Source organism: Pleuronectes platessa, chromosome 8, assembly GCF_947347685.1.
Source record: "Pleuronectes platessa chromosome 8, fPlePla1.1, whole genome shotgun sequence".
In the NCBI taxonomy this organism is placed as follows: domain Eukaryota; kingdom Metazoa; phylum Chordata; class Actinopteri; order Pleuronectiformes; family Pleuronectidae; genus Pleuronectes; species Pleuronectes platessa.
In genome coordinates this window covers 8,999,373-9,015,888 of record NC_070633.1, presented here as the reverse complement: position 1 = coordinate 9,015,888, position 16,516 = coordinate 8,999,373, and the positions used below count along the sequence as shown (strand labels likewise).

Below are 16,516 nucleotides of genomic sequence, written 5' to 3'. Positions count from 1 at the left end.
ACATGCTTTAAGCACATAGAGTTTGACAAATTCAGATATTCACAAGTTCATATCTGATTTAAGATCCGGCCTGTAACCTTAAGTCCTGTATGTTTATGCATTCCTCCTTAAATGAAAGCCCTGAAAGATGCGATATCCACAATGAAAGGTGAAACCTCTGGTTAGATCCATCACATGAGTATCCATCTTTCATCATTTACTTTCAGCCAAGAAGAGTTTTTATAAGTAAAGTGACCTCTCGGAGCTGCTGGTCCTGACCCAGTATTTACTATCCACCAGGTGAGTTGGCTAGACTGCATTGTTGACCTATATTCAAACAAACACAACAAACTATCAAAGTATTTGAAGATCACAGATTTCAGTGTGTGTCTGTGTGTGCATGTGACTGACTGGCGGTGTGTATATGTGTTTGTGTGTGTGAGTCTGACTGACTGGCCGGCAGTGTGTGTGTGCCCACTATTTAATATGCTAGCGCGTCAGTGTGTCAGCAGCAGTGTGTATGTCCGGCGGTGTGTCTGTGTGTGGGATTGAGGTCACAGGCTAGACTGGTCGACCTATATTACCAGCACCGCTGCTGCTACTACTGACATGGACACTGATCGACAGAGTAGCCTGTAATCCTCACTCACTCTCCTCACACTGCAAACCCTGCTTATTTAGAAACTGGAGGAACTGATAGGCGTTAGGTAGAGCTAATAATACCATGTGGCCTAATGTCAGAAGCCTTTGTAGGGTAACTACCTTAACTGGTAATTAAACTATGACCCTTAAGCATAACCTGCTTCTAATTTAAGCCTTGCAGGGAGTCTGTGTATACTCAAGATGCAGTAAGGACAATTTACTGTATAAACGCAGCAATATTTGTACTAGTACTAAAATATATAAACTTCAACAATTGCTAAGTGAATTCCCAGACTCATTTCAATGTATTATTATGACAACTTATAAATGTTTGCATTATTACACCTTCACATCCTTTATTATTGATCTATTTTCATTGATACTATTTACTAGGTTACTATATGTCATTAAGCACTCATTATTATTCACTTTGTGTCATTTTTCACTGCCTTATATGCTATATATCACTATATATTAATGTATCGTATCAGTGTATGTATAATAAGCCTAAATCATTTCATTTTTACTCTAGGTGCTTAAAACATTATGGTTATCCTGAAACTGTCCATTTCTCTGTAGACTGCTATGTGACTTAACAGCACTTTTGCTTTGTTGAAGCCCTGAATCCTGCTGAAAGCCCCTGAGGTGTGTCCCTGAGGTTCAAACTCTCAAGACGTAGTCTGTGTGCCATGGGCTGTGAGGCTCCGTCTCCTGTGTGCTCAACCAGAAGTACTGTACCATCTCAATCCAGAAGAAGGAAAACGCTGTGACGGATGCTCAGGGCATAGTCCATAGAACTTCGGCTGTGAAGCTCTGCCCCCATCCCCCGCCTTGAGATGTACCATGAGTACAGTACCTTTCAGTTCGAGGGGAACCCCTCCCATCAATGTAACCTTACATTTTGTCTTTGTATCAACAACATATCCTTATATTGACACCCTAAGGAGCTAATTAGATTACAAACGGGAGGCACTTAAAATGAGTTGGGTGCAGATACCCCACAGTCCCCACTGCATAACAGATCACATTCTCACAGATTTCTGTCTGGACAGGTTCATTTTTATCTTGATTGTTGTCTGATAGGATAAACTGTATTGCAACTTACTTTGGACGACTCCAGTTGTCTTCTTCTTTGAGAGCTCCTTCTGACTGCAATACAATCTTAATCAACAATGTTTATTGAACATAGTGTCGCAGGTGTTTTTTTTTCTGTCCCAGACCAGGGTCATATCATTTAATCCCTAACTTTTCTAACAATAATGCAGATGGCAGCCCATGTAAACTGTCCTCAAAACTTTCATCATCCTTAAATGGCTGTCTGCCTTAACATGAGTTACGGTTTTCAAAGAGCATCTGAATTTATTCAATTTGATGAAAGCAGCTATGTGCAGATCATGTAATTGCTATTTTCACTTGTGTAAGTTAATGAGGTGAAACAGGAAGTGAGTGTTTGTGTAGGTCCGCAGTCACCGGTCAATTGTTGTACAACATACTTTTCGAACAGCTCACCATGGACAGTTTTATAACAACGCTAACATCTCTTTTAGCTTGACCTCAGCAAAAATGTTACTTAAAACAAATTACACATAAACAATAAGTACATTTGAACTCATATGAGTGAATAATACTCTCCTAGCAAAGGTTTAGATGAACAAATTTGGGCTAAGAAGACATCACATAAAAAGAAAACAGCTGAATGATCATATACATAATCAGTATATGTAAGTGTAAACACTTACATATATTATACTGTTCTGATTATGTCACTGAAATGATCCTAGATGATGGTAATTTTCGTAATGTAAATTGTCACAGGTATGACAAATTAATTGTGACGTGTCACAGTATCGGTTCCAGGGGCGAAGTGGGGGTGGTGGCCCCAGCTGAGATCTAATGGGCCTATGATACAATGAATATGATAATTTATTACGGTTTTTATTTTTCTAACATTATGAAGTAAACAATGTGAACAACGAATCATTTACAAGTTGGAGGAATAACTTTAAGGAACTGTGTGCATTTACTGAATTGGAAGCTGTGCACAGATGCTGGACATATAATTGGCCCCTCTGTGTAAATTGTGGCCCCTTTATGGCCCCTGATTTAGAAACATCATTGATCCACCACAGACAGGTAGATATTCCGGAATGTAATATTATGTAGTTTTAAGGTAGTAAATATGAATAAGGGGATTACTCGCTGGGGTCCCTCCAGCCCGGGGCACCCACCTAGGCTCCCACTCCCACCGGTTCCTGGATGCAGACCCTGGGTCAGACAGACTCCTGGCCCCGCCCCGGACAAAGAAACTGTTACATGACAGATTGTTTTGTAACAGTTTTCTGAACTCAGCCAATGGGAACAGCTGCTCGGAGTCACATGCCACACCTTTTACGTAAGAGTTTTTTTCTGCTGCGCTGCTCCATTGAGAATATCAGTGAGCCACTTCCTGGAGGACTCATGATCGCGCAGACTGGTCACCGGTTCCCGGCAGAGGACATAGTCATGAATGGCAGCGGGGACACGGCTTCACAGGTGAGAGCATAGGCTGCACACAACCTGCAGGGTATGGGCACAGAGAGCGACAGCATGCTGCTGCTCGCAGCTGAGGCGTTCCAGTCCAAAAACTTCGACCTGGCCGCGGACATCTACGAGTGCCAGCTAGCGGGAGTCGGAGACCCAGGGAGCCGACAGGATCTAATGGTGAAGCGGGGTGACGCGCTCGCTTTCGGGGGCAAATTCACCGAAGCTCTTGACGTGTACCGGCAAGCCTCAGAGACAGAGCGGCTGAAGCCTGCCCAGCTGGCCAACCTCATAGCGTATCTGTCGGGTAGCATCCGGAGGCAGAACGCGGGGGGCAGCCGGCGCAGCGGCGGAGGAGGAGGAGAGGAGGAGGCGGCGGCGGCACCGCCAGCTCCACCGGGGCGTGCAGCGGCTGCAAGTGCTACAGGTGGCGGGCATGCGGACTTCTCCTGCCGGATATGTCTGAGCTTTCTGTTCGAGCCCGTGACTCTGCCGTGCGGACACAGCTTCTGCAAGAAGTGTCTGGAGAGGGAGACGAGGATGAAGGAGCGGCCGGTCGTGTGTAAGGAGTGCAAGGACAACTCCCCGGCGGACGAGCAGAGTTACCGGGTGAACGTGATGCTCAGCAGCCTGCTGGCCAAGTGGCGCCCCAGCCTGCAGCAGGCCGGCCGGCTGAGGCGCGAGGGCAACGGGCTGTACGCCGACAAGAAGATGGAAGCGGCGCTGGAGAAGTACAACCAAGCCATACTGATAGGTAGGACACGGAGCCATGTTGTGTTAGTGATAAACAAAGTTATTAAACAGTGAGTAAAGATGGTCCTATCTGCCTGCAAATAAGATGTGCTACTTTGGTTCCATGTTTCTGCCACACAGCACCATGGGTGGCCACTTGTCATGAGTCAACAGCACACTGTTATAACATGCGAGTGAGTTACGTGACTGTTACATGACGTGTGGCGGCGGCTGCGTGGGGGAGCAGTAGCCGGGGCCCGCCGCCTCTGTGCGGGCTGCTGCCCTCGGCCGCGCCGCTGTGTTGGATAACAGGGGTTACGTATGTAGGCTGGGCCAGTGGACCAAACATTGCGTAAGCGCGTAACTTGCCCCCCCCCCCCCCCTTCAGCTCCCTTATTGTGTAACGTCAGACCATGATTCAGGCGAATGTGGATCAAGGGTATTATTGCAGGTCAGCTCGATGCGTGTGAATAGCTGCAGAGGTACCGGTGCCAGGCAGATTGAGCCATCACAACATCCAGACGGGGATTAATGGTCTCATATTATTGGCCCATTATTGATCAGGATTTACGTTCAAGAGGAGGACTGTTTACTTTCTTAAAGATAAGAGACAGGCTGCTTTTTAGGATTGATACGTTTGATTTAGAATCTGGAAAACTGGAAAACCCCGTTTACTCATTTTCAACCCGAGGCTATTAATTGTGTAAATTTGACTTGTTAGTTTCAATTAAATTTTTGAATTTAATTCTTAAAACTTAATTTGTGTGTTACAATGCAAGTGCAGTTTTTAAAAAAGTTATGCAAAATGGATAAAGGATATGGGATTTATAAATGGGAAGAATATAAAGAGTGGGTGGTGCAATGATTTTAACTACATTCCCTTTCCCTGGCTTGAGTTCATCTCGGGTGGAGCTGACTGACCAACTGCAGTCTCCACAGGCCCCGGTCTTTCAGGACTGAGATATTTACAGTTCCCCTTCTCACTGACAGCTGCATTGTCTGAGAGGTGTACCGTGGTTTCCCTGGGCAGAACAGACAATAGAAGCCACAGTCTGAATTGCGTAGGGAGTTATCAACCTAGCCAACATCTTTGTAAGCAGAAGTGTGTGTGTGTGTGTGTGTATGGGGGGGGCATTTATCTCCCAGCTGCTGCATTGGAGCCTGCTCAGAGGCCAACAGTGTGCTGTTGTTGTGTAGTGGTGGCTCCCACAGTGATAGATAATGATCACCCTGTGTCCAGGTTCGGCTGTGATGATGCTATTCAGAGGGATTCTGCATGTTTACCAACGGTGCTTTAATAGATAATAATTAACAGAGAATGACATAACTGTCCTCGTTTGGTTGGAGCCACTTCTGACCTTGTCTATTGCTAATATTTTGGTTATTAGGTAACAACACAGAATACCTACTAATGTAAATAAAGACTTTGTACGAATTAACTGCGAGCTGGAAAAAAAAAAGTTCTCATTTGTGCACCCTAATTCAAATATATTACTACCTGCATAGTGTTTGAACTGGTGTGGGGAGTTGATTTTGTGACCTCTTTAGGACCAATTCCCATATTAACTCTAAACTTGTCAGGACCAGTAGACCTTATGGGAACCAAAGCTCAATCCTAAATGGGCAAAGCAACATTTCTGAGCTCCTGGTTAAGGAGGTGTGATTGCGGGTTGGTTAAGGTTAGAGTTAGAGATGTCCCCAATGAATGCAAGTCAATGCAAAGTCCTAATAAGGATAGGCGTGTGTGTGTGCGTGCGTGCATGTATTATTATATACAATTATATATAATCTGTTCTCAACCTCAGTGTTTAAGTGGCAGAAATAAATCTTATCTTAAAAATGCGTACTCATGACAATGACACTTCTGTCATTTACCCATACTTTACATGTAAAAAAAATCTCTCTCCTCCTAAGTTCCTATTTTATTAAATGATTTACTACCTGTGTTTGTAGAAAAGCCAGCTTCTGATTCCCATAGGGCTAACTGCGACATTTGCATAAGTTTCTATAGTTATGAAACCTGCAATGTGGGTGACCTTGATAGTGCAGCATGGTTTTGTAACGCAGCATTTTTTCATTTCATAACACGTTTTATAATGTGGAAGTTTTGTGATGTGGAAGCTGATCCAGTTGAAACAGTCCTCTTTTCATATAACTTGATATATAATATAATATAATATATCACCACCAATGGAAGCTTTTCAAATCAGAACAAAAAAATAATTAATTTATTGGCCCAAAGTACTTCCGGCCTCTCAGAAATGCCATCCACTACAGTGTTCTCCTTTTTTACATCTTCGTAAATTCAATATATCTAAGTTGTGGATAAATATTTTTGAAATATTTATATATAAATGTTCCCTTACATTTTATACATTTTTGATTTGACCGGGATTAAATACTTTCCATTAAATAATGATCTGTTCTTCAATCTCAAGTCCTGCATTCAACAATTATTTTCCTTGTCTATTAATTAACTGTTAAAAAAAAAAAGAAAAAAAAAAAAAGATTAACTGACTCATTATTCGTTACAAACAAACCAGTATTTATCATTGTGAGAAACCAACACAAACCAACCGACTACCTGTAACTAACTGTCTCATCAATTTCTCCTCATCTCCTCCTCAGCACCCATGGACCACATACTGTTCAGTAATCGCTCCCAGATCAACTCCAGCCTGAAACACTATGAAAAGGCTCTGAGAGATGCTGAGACTGCCTGCAGCCTCAAGCCTCGCTGGTCCAAGGTACAGCACAGCAAAGTGTGGCTCTATTTGTCGAGCATACTAACACATCTGTGATAATCAGCTGATATAAGTAAAACATTCCCTATCTTGTCAGTGAAGTCATGTATCTCCCATCTGCCCACAGGGTCACGTCCGTAAGGCCCAGGCCCTGGTGTCGCTGGGGCGGTCGGAGGAAGCTCTGAGAGAGTACCTGGAGTGTTTGTCCATAGAGCCTGACTGCAGACTGGCCAAGATTGAGGCTCACAAGGTAAATCACACATTAGGGTAGTACAGGTTGGGCACTAAGAGGTCAATATGTCAACCATTATAAAAAAAAATAAATGAATAGATAATACTCACAATAAAATAATCGCTTATGGTGCATTTCTAAACAGCCAAGGACACCCTTACAATACAGCATATTTAACTAAAGAATAATTTAAGTAAAATCAATGGTTTTACTGCACATTGTACATTGTATAAGAGGCAGCCTGCACAATGGTCAGATTTTATATACTTTGCACCCTTATAAAATGAATAATACTTTACTGAGGGGGAAAGATTGACTAGTTTATGATAAACATTGCGACCCAGTCTCACTATTGCAATAAGTGATTTTTCTCTGTAAAACATGATACATTGCCCAGAGAATACTTGCATAATCATAATCATAAATGCACATCTCCTCTCAGCTCCTGAGTCATCTCCTGGCTCCAGTCACAGACCAGGTCCCTGAACACATCGCCGACTACTCCTGCATAGGGTCTTCCATAGCACACATCAAGAGCAGCTTCAGTTCTCCCTTCCAGGTAAGAGATGCCCTCCCCTCTGTTCCTCAGCCCAGTCAAAGTCAAGCAAGATATTGATGGGAAATTAGGTTTCATTATTGTCTTCTGTCCCTTTCCCTCAGCCTCTTAGTCCCAACTTGCTGTCTTCAGAGTCCAGACTCGCCTCCACTCCTCCAGCCCTTCTGATGTCAGGGGGCAGAGCTCCCAGTTTCCTCTTAAAACGAAAGCGAAGAAGCTCAGAGGAGAAGCAGGAGGTGGAGGAGCGAGGACTGGAGAGGAACGACGAGCACAAGAGATGTAGATCTGGTGAGTTTTTTGGGATATTGTACACAAACAGTGTACATGATGTGGATGTACATGAGCAGTGTCTTATTTATTGTCTGTGGATGTCCCCCTACAGAGGCGGTCACTGGCTCATCGAGCTGTGAGGTCTTGGACCCATCAGATGTGGAGTGTTCCCTTTGTATGAGGTACAGTTTGCTCTACAGCTACTTTCAGATGTATCACAAAACACGCGATAAATGTATTGGCAGTTGTGTAACATGTGCAGTAGTTTTTAGCCCGCAATATTCTGTTGCCCCTGTGGGACCAGACTACCCCAACAGGCAATCTGGACTTTACTAGCTTTTTCTCAGTTCTTTAAAACATATATGGAAGTCTTCTTCAGCTGCTGAGGTTAACTCTTACTTTTCCCCTATATGTCTGCAAGATTGTATTTGTCCTGGCCATGAAAACTCATGAAGAAACTTGTGTGTGTTTCCGACTTAGACTGTTCTATGAGCCTGTGACGACGCCATGCGGTCACACCTTCTGTCTTCAATGTCTGAAGCGATGTCTGGACCACAACCCGAAGTGTCCACTCTGTAAAGAAGAGCTGTCCGAGGTAATACTCGTCTATAGTGTTAATAAAAATGTCATCTAGTGTGGTTTTAAACTCAGCTCAATAGGGATGCAGTCTTGATACTGATTGCATGGCTAAGCGTATCTGCCCTCGCAGAGTAACAATATCAGTGCTCTCTTTTTCTTAGAGTCAAAATTGCCTCACTGTGTAGAACATTTTTATGTAAGGTAACGTGATGCCAGGGAGCCAAATATAAAGTTACTCAACAGATGAAACTGATCAGTAATGATTTAGTAATGACACAGATGAGTTTAATTTACATTGGTTACGTCAAACCGATACCTGCTCACAGTTTGAGGTCACCGCAGGGGCCAATACCTCGTATCAGATTGATGCATCCAGAGTGACGCACAGAATAATTATATGATACGGGACACATATAGAGCAGGCCCTAACATGGCTGTCATTGGAGAAGGTTTGGACCAAACTCTGAATTAACATATTTCTAACATCTCTTTTCTTCTCAGTACCTGATCCAGAGGCAGTACTCTAAGACAGTACTAATGGAGAACCTAATATCGAAGTATCTTCCCTCCGAGCTCATGGAAAGACAGAAGATCCACCAGGAAGAGATGGCTGAGCTCTCCAAGTGAGTTGGTGTCCCAGTATACTCTTGTCCATCGTGTGATTACCAAACCGGGCTTATTATTATTATTATTATTTTCTTTTTTTCTTTTTGTTCTTCTATTTTCTCTGGTCATATCTATTCTTATCACAGATTATGACTTGTGCCTGATGTAACACTCCCGATGTGAATATCTGCCCCCGTTTTATGACCTACTGACCTACATTAGATAACACACATTTCTGACACACTAACCTCTAAGCGCACGTCAGGCATCGAGTATCACTATCCTTGAGGCCAAGGCCAACTCAGGTCTCCAATAAAGAACTTCTCTGAAACGGGAGCCAACGTGATTCACTCTCACATTGGCCCCTCTTCTCACTGCTCACAGAATATCATATTTCCCTGTATTATGACACATTCCCTCTCTTCTTTCTAGCCTTAACAAGAATGTGCCTATATTCGTGTGCACCATGGCCTTCCCCACTGTGCCGTGCCCTCTCCATATCTTCGAGCCTTGCTACAGACTGATGATTCGCCGATGCATGGAGACAGGAACAAACTGCTTCGGCATGTGCCTGGCAGACAACCTCAAAGGGTCAGTGCTTGGATAGTGAATGTGTGCACCCAATTAATGTGTCAGAGTGTATAAATTATTGGAATATCGTTTATATCTAGAAGTGTAATATCCGACTTCCTGTCTACAGGTTTGCAGACTACGGCTGCCTGTTGGAGATCCGCGACGTGAAGTTCTTCTCTGATGGTCGCTCAGTGGCGGACACCATCGGTGGACGGAGATTCAAAGTCATTCAGCACAGCGAGAGGGACGGATACAATACAGCTGATATAGAGTACCTGGAGGATGTTAAGGTAAGAGGGGGTGGGAGAGAAAGGACAGCAGGGAGGACTGTGGAGTTAGTCGACATGGAAGGAGGGCGGGGATAAAGAGACGTACCAGAAACTGTTCTACTGTAACTCAAAGGTGCTGTGGTTTGTGTGTGTGCAGGTGGAGGGTGTAGCAGAACGAGAGCTGCAGTCTCTGCATGATGCAGTGTACGACCAGGCCCTGGTGTGGGTCAACTCCCTGAAGGCAGAGCAGAAGGAACGCATTGAAGGACACTTTGGACCCATGCCTGAGAAAGACCCCGAACTTCAGGTACAACATGCCCAGGCGAACACACACACACACACACACACACACACACACACCTTTACCATGTACTTTTGTCTTAGTGAGGCCCTTTCACTTAACCTTAACCATCCCAATTAAATGCTTAACCTCAATCTTAACCTTAACCTAATTCAAACTGCAATCCTAACCGCAAGTCTGAACCCATAATAACAGCTTATTGAAAGTGGGTTAGAAAGTGAGGACCAGTCAAAATGTCTTCATCTACTAAGCTCAAAACATACCTCACAAAGATATCTTTACACACACACACACACACTTTTGTTGCCTTTGTTGCTCAGGGCTGGAAGGACACATTTCAATGTCCTCTTTTCTCTGTCTCTTTCAGGTCGGTCCCAATGGTCCGTCATGGTGCTGGTGGTTACTCGCCGTTCTTCCGTTAGAGGGCAGAGCCCAGCTGCCGTTTCTGGCCCTCACTTCTCTGAAAGATCGTCTCAGCGGTATCCGCAAGGTGCTGCTCTTCATGGCCCAGAGCAGGCACCGGTGACATGCCCCCCCCCCCCCACACCCTTCAGCAGCAGTTGACCTGTTGTTCTTCCTTTTTGATGCACAAATTATTGACAATAGATATTGTTGCACCCTTCCTGACGTCACGCCACGCTGGATTTCATCTACACCTCAGCAGCAAAGATGAAATACATCTGATGGAACTGACCTCTTCCAAACATTAAGTTCTCAACACACCGCAGAGTAAACTCCACTAAGGTGCAGACTTAAGCTCCATTCGGACAGGAGGGGAATTACGTTGGAGAATCATCACCTTCTATTGTAACATTTGATGTCCGTTGATGTCAGTGCTAATGAAGCTAAGTGTATGTTTCTGTCTAACCTCCCTCGTTCGGCTCCAAGCTGTGGTGCTGAAATGTCTTCATCTGTCCGTGCTCCAGCGTTGCCTTTCTGGCCCTCCTCCATTCTTTTTGTAGTTCTCTGCTCTTCCTGTTGCATACACGTTGTGTGTGGAATGACACACCAAACAAGAAACGATAAAAAAAAGTCAAAGTGCATCTTTGCAATCTTAAAAAATTGTGTCTATTCTGTAAAAAAGCGGAGCTGCCTCTCTCATCGTAGCTTCAAAGCAAAGATGAAGCAAAGTTCAGAATCAAAGTGTCCCCATCCTATATCTCTTTATATGCACATTTAAATTCTATAGAGACCAAACTATGAATTTGCCTTTTTGTGTAAATACACTCACCACTGTTGAGTGACCAATTACATTACAAGTGATTAGATAAGATTTATTTCTATTATTTCAAACTACTCGGTGGTTGAAATATATGTAAACTAGGTGCAGACATTTATAGTTAATCCTGTAACTTGAACAACTATTAGTTTTTGACAGTCGTTCTGTCTGCTTCCTTTCCTTTCCTCTTCCATTTCGGTCTCGGTCTCTTTGAGCTGACAGTGGACTGAACCGTTACATCGATATGCTTCAAGGCTCTTGTTGTTGTGTTTTGTTCATCCAATTTTTTCTAATTTGTTGGATTTGTTCCATTATTTATTTTTATCATTATTTATGCATGCAGTGACATTGTTTACATTTCGCGGAGAGAGATGATGAGCTGTTTTTTTACTTATCATTTGACCCAACCATCAGCAGTAGTGACCTTCTAACAGAAACATCCTTCACTCAATCCAGAAAGGGTAACGACATGGCTGACACTGACAACTGCACCGGGTACTGTGACCCCCGGTGACAAAAATTTCTGGAGAATTTAATTTGTATTAGCCTAATAATCATAATCATTAGTCATAATCGGTGCTATGTTGACTTAAACATATTTGGATTCCGCAGCTGTCTGCAGCCTCTCCCTGGCTGAGATATATTTGTAAAGCCCACAATGCAGCAGGAAGTCCTGACCAGGACCTGGATTCCTGACAACTTAATATCCCTCAAGAGTATTTATTCAGTATTTATTCTGACTTATTTTGCACCACTTTAAGTAAGGGAATAGAAACAGTGCAGACAGGATTCTGTGTATTTATTTCCTCCATGGCAGAAGTTTGAATGCTTTTCTTTTGCATCTCCTCACAGGACAACATGACTGCTAAAGATCTGCATTCATTAGAGTGTGACCGGTGCTACACTATTGGTAAAGGCTAGTGCCTTCACTTCACAGAAAAAATTAGTGTTGATATGTTACACCTAAAGAACCATACCAGGTTCATTTTACCCTGCAGATTGAAACTTTCAAAACAAGATTTTCACAGGGAGGAAATACTGTTAATTGACTGAAAACAAAAGCAACATATTTTTGTGAGGAAATATGTGTTTAAAAGTATTGAGGCCTTGCCGATGTCTGTGACATAATGTTCATCAATGGAAAAATACAGAAGAATGTTAGGCTTTGTTTTATACATGTGTTTGATTTGACTTGTTTCAATGTCAATCAGGTTCTCTGTATTTTATATTTTTCCTCATTAACTGGTATATTTGCCTCTCCTTATTCATGTGATTGTACATGGAGCGTTAAGTGAAATAATCCACATTTAGGATTTTCTTTTGAAGGGCCAAAACCATGTAATGAGGATAAAATTAAAAATACTACAATCTATATATTTACCCACAATAATTTGTTGACAGAATGAATGCATTTTATGAGTTTTTTTACTGCCATCAAATGGTGGCTATGTGGCACAGAATTAAACAGCAATACTTTATAATGTAAGCTTCTATCCAATATTTCTGTGTATTGAACAGAGTGGTAAATGCTGTTGTTTGAAGAGGCATTTGCACAGAGAAACCCACTCTGTACGGTAATGCGTACAATGATGGCCTCAGTAGCGTCGCTGCTATCATGATTTGATAACCATTAAGAAATTATAAATAAGCTCCGACTGGGCAGGAAAGGGAAACTATCAATAATCACACCAAGTATAACAGCATATCACATAAATAATTCCCATTCAGAGAAGGAGGAGCCAATGTTAAACTATTACTTCAAATTCATGGCATGGAAATAATTTAAAGTCCGTTCGATCGACAGTATCAAAATGAGCTACGCGTAACACCTTTTTATACATAAAGGAATAGTTCGGCATTTTGGGAAATTAGTTAGTAGTTGCTTTTTAGTCCAGAGCTAGTGGTGGATATTATTTTTAGGTTTTGTTAGGATGAACCATATTTGTGAGATAACCTTTTTTGTAATGTGCTTCAAGTTGTCGACAAGTTGTCATTTGTGAGATTAGTTTTTGATGAGTTTGACAAACCAGCTGTAACATGTTTCTGTTGTTTTGGAGGTGCTGATCTTTAGATAGAGCCAATCTAACAGTTTCCCCTGATTCCACCCCCAATGCCAGTTGAAAGCTAACCTGCTGCTAGCCCTAGCTTCAAACTTAGCATACAAACATTAGAGTTGAGTCAATCCTCTTAGCTCTTGACAAGAAGGTGAATGAGTGTTTTTCCTTAAAAGCTAAGTCAAACTATGCTTTCATTACAATGACACATATGCATACTGGCAAACAACATACTAAGCTTCAGCCACTGCAACCTTGGGCAACTCCTAATAGCAGTAACTATATATTTATTTAGCTGCTAAATTTATAATTTTTATTGTACTCTTTTTGTCACTCCTGAGATTCCATAGCCTCGGATGATTAAAACAGGTTAGATGATGCAACCAAGTTGGACTATTAATACATTGGGATTTGTCTTGGTGTCACCTACTTTATCCTTAAAGGTCAGGATTGGTCTATAACCTGCTTTTACAGCTTGATGGTAACATTCAATTTTGTGTAGCATTCAAAATTCATGATAACTGTGATTAGGAAAAGAGCCACTGGCAGAAATGTGTGTCCCTAGGCTTTTTATTTCTATACTTCCAGTTTGTATCTCTGACCATGACATTGCAGATGTAGAGGAAGTTTGATCTTTTTTACTTTTTTGCCGCCTAGCTATGCAGTTCACATCTTGACCATTCAGAATTCAGCCGGTGACCTTTTGAAGAAGTGTAACTACCTCTGGTACCCTCTTTGAGCACTTCCACATAGAGAGACACAATAATGATGCTTCCTAATTCTATTATTTTCATTGTTATTGTTGTTTAATCTGTGTTTGAAATGAATTTCAGAGTCTCGAAATGTTTATCATCACGTGTCCCATCAGTGCTCCAAAATGTACTTTTTGTTCAAATTTGTGCCTGTGTTAAAATGCACCATCATCGACACCTCACATTTTTAAAAGAGATTATGCCACTGGTCAGTTCAGTGAAGAGATTTCTTTGTCATGTGTTTAATGCTGATCCCAAATATTTGACGTGTTTGAAGAAGCGCCTAATTTTTCTTCCCTTCCAATTTGAACATCGCTTAGAAACAAAGTTAGAGTCAAACAGAGTCGGATCCCCTGGCTGAACCGCCGACTTCACACTCTTGCTCTGCTATTTGGCCTTAAACACTTCACATCTTTAAAAACCAAGCGCTTCTCACATGTGTTCAAATATTTGCACGACTTCAGTTACTAGATTGTCTGAATCTTAACTCCTGTAGAAATCCATGGCCTCTAAATGTGTCCGGGTGAATTCGCACAAGATGAATGTATGTATGTCTCGACATCGTTCTGATGTTTTTGTACGTGTCTGCTTTTGATAGTTAAACTTTAGTATTCATTAACTTTGCAAAAGTGGAGTCTGAAGCTACGGCTTGTGAATAAACCAAAAGGATTGTGTTCATGATTCTTTATTGGATTATGGAATGCACCTGACTGGATTAGAATCTGAAGTCTCCTTTGTTTGTCTTCTTCAGGGTTTGGTGTGTGTTTCTCAGAGAGTGCTGCTTCAGATTACAGGTCACATCACTGAGATTGTGTTAAATAATTCACAATATGAATCACATCCTTTATCTAATATGATTCTTAAAAAAAACACTGTCCGTTATATGAGTGAAGCCAGTGGAGTCAGCATTATCAATGATATTTTGTTAAAGCCTACAATTTATGTGAATTTCATGCAAGAAAATTTATTTTTTATATCAGGACCATATGTAATGGGGCAAAAGACAAGACTAGATAACTGTTTTTCAACTATTCTTTTAATAGTGTAATCATATTTTGTCTTATTTGAAAATTGACATCAAACATATTTAAATATATATACTGTTTATGTATTTTTTCTATAGTTTTGAAAAAACAAATCCATCTGACATTATCACATAAATATTATAATCTGTTCTAACAATTCACTGAGGCCTAAGTTCTATCTGTCACTATAATATTAATATATATCTCAGTTTAAACCTCAAGTTTTGTTTATGGCTGCATCATTATATGTAAATGACACAGTCTAAATTAATAAATTCATTAATTATCTACTCACCACTATGCCGATTGATGGGCGGGTGAAGATACCACAAAACAGGTTTTGAGTTTTAAAGCTGATTGAGGTTAATGAGATAAATGCCCCAGTGGCTTATAATAAGTTTACAAGTTGGCAACATGACAAAAGTTGTTGCATTTCATAAGTAAGTCCTGTTAGAAACTGGTCAGCTAAGGCAAGGTCTCACACAAAGGATGTTAGAGTGGAGTTCCTCTCAGCAGAAGCTTGGCTGAATAAGATGGATAAGAGGTTGTGGCCTAAACCTAAATGTATGGATGATACAGTTGACCCTAATGCCAATTAAACCAATGTGGGGCAAGAAAACATTCAACGTAATGAGAGAGTATATAGGGAAGAGCCACAGATGGACACAGATTCAAGCAGAGTTGGAGGATGGTGGTGTGTGTGTGTGTGTGTGCGTGCGTGTTTGTGCATGTGTGAGGATGATCAATGCCAAACAAGGATGAGTGAGAAGCTAAGAAAAGACAGCTGAAGGGAACAGAACTGACACTTAGAGAGAAAACAAGCTCACGACAGACACAGTGACTGTTTATAATGAAATGTTGCATGTGGACGTGAGGAGATTTCAAACCAGGGATGGTGACGGCTTGTCTCCACACATGTGTTACGTCTCGAATATGTTTGAGCTGTGCACTCACAGTATAAATACACAGACTGATAATGTTCAGCCCCATGGCAGGGATGCAGAGTGGGAGGGGGAAGCCGGACAGACAGGAAGACACAGTTTATGCAAACGTCAATGGCAATGTAGGTCACTGAGTCAGAGTGGGACACTTAAAAATAGAAAACAAAAAAACGATTAGAGAAAGAGATGGATGGCCATTGTTGAGCTACAGGTATGAAAGAGAAGCATCTTCTTCCCCCACTGTCTCGCTCTTTATTTATGGTTTTGCAGCATGATTACACTCCAGAAGATCAAATTTAGCTCACTGCAGTCGCATAAGGACTCCGAGAGGTGTGAGGGCCTACTTATGCCAATCCTAGTGTCCCTAAATATAGAGATTTAGGCGAGTTAATGAGACCAACATGCCAAGTTGTCTGGGAATTATCCTGTTTAGGTCAATTATCACCATGGACTCATCCAGGTCAGCTTCCATGGTTGTTGGATAATCACTGAATGTCGGAGCAGTATAAATTGAGACTTGAT

General features: G+C 41.8%; 1 protein-coding gene across 1 annotated transcript; it reads left to right on the top strand.

Annotated features, from left to right (window-relative positions):
* Nucleotides 1-3,046: 3,046 nt before the first annotated feature.
* LOC128445831 (LON peptidase N-terminal domain and RING finger protein 3) lies at nucleotides 3,047-14,749 on the top strand. Its single transcript, XM_053428691.1, has 12 exons — nucleotides 3,047-3,895; nucleotides 6,502-6,620; nucleotides 6,745-6,867; nucleotides 7,292-7,408; nucleotides 7,510-7,693; nucleotides 7,788-7,857; nucleotides 8,156-8,270; nucleotides 8,756-8,877; nucleotides 9,293-9,451; nucleotides 9,561-9,723; nucleotides 9,860-10,009; nucleotides 10,371-14,749. Exons 1-12 carry the CDS (start codon nucleotides 3,187-3,189, stop codon nucleotides 10,527-10,529), a joined length of 2,190 nt encoding a protein of 729 aa, XP_053284666.1. The 5' UTR covers nucleotides 3,047-3,186; the 3' UTR covers nucleotides 10,530-14,749.
* The last annotated feature ends 1,767 nt before the right edge of the window (nucleotides 14,750-16,516 follow it).

Excerpts from the sequence above, each read along its gene's own strand:
- LOC128445831 (XM_053428691.1), top strand. The coding sequence starts at position 3,187 with ATGGGCACAGAGAGCGACAGCATGCTGCTGCTCGCAGCTGAGGCGTTC. Across the intron at positions 7,858-8,155 it reads GAGTGTTCCCTTTGTATGAG|ACTGTTCTATGAGCCTGTGA; the intron begins GTACAGTTTGCT and ends TTTCCGACTTAG. Across the intron at positions 9,724-9,859 it reads AGTACCTGGAGGATGTTAAG|GTGGAGGGTGTAGCAGAACG; the intron begins GTAAGAGGGGGT and ends GTGTGTGTGCAG.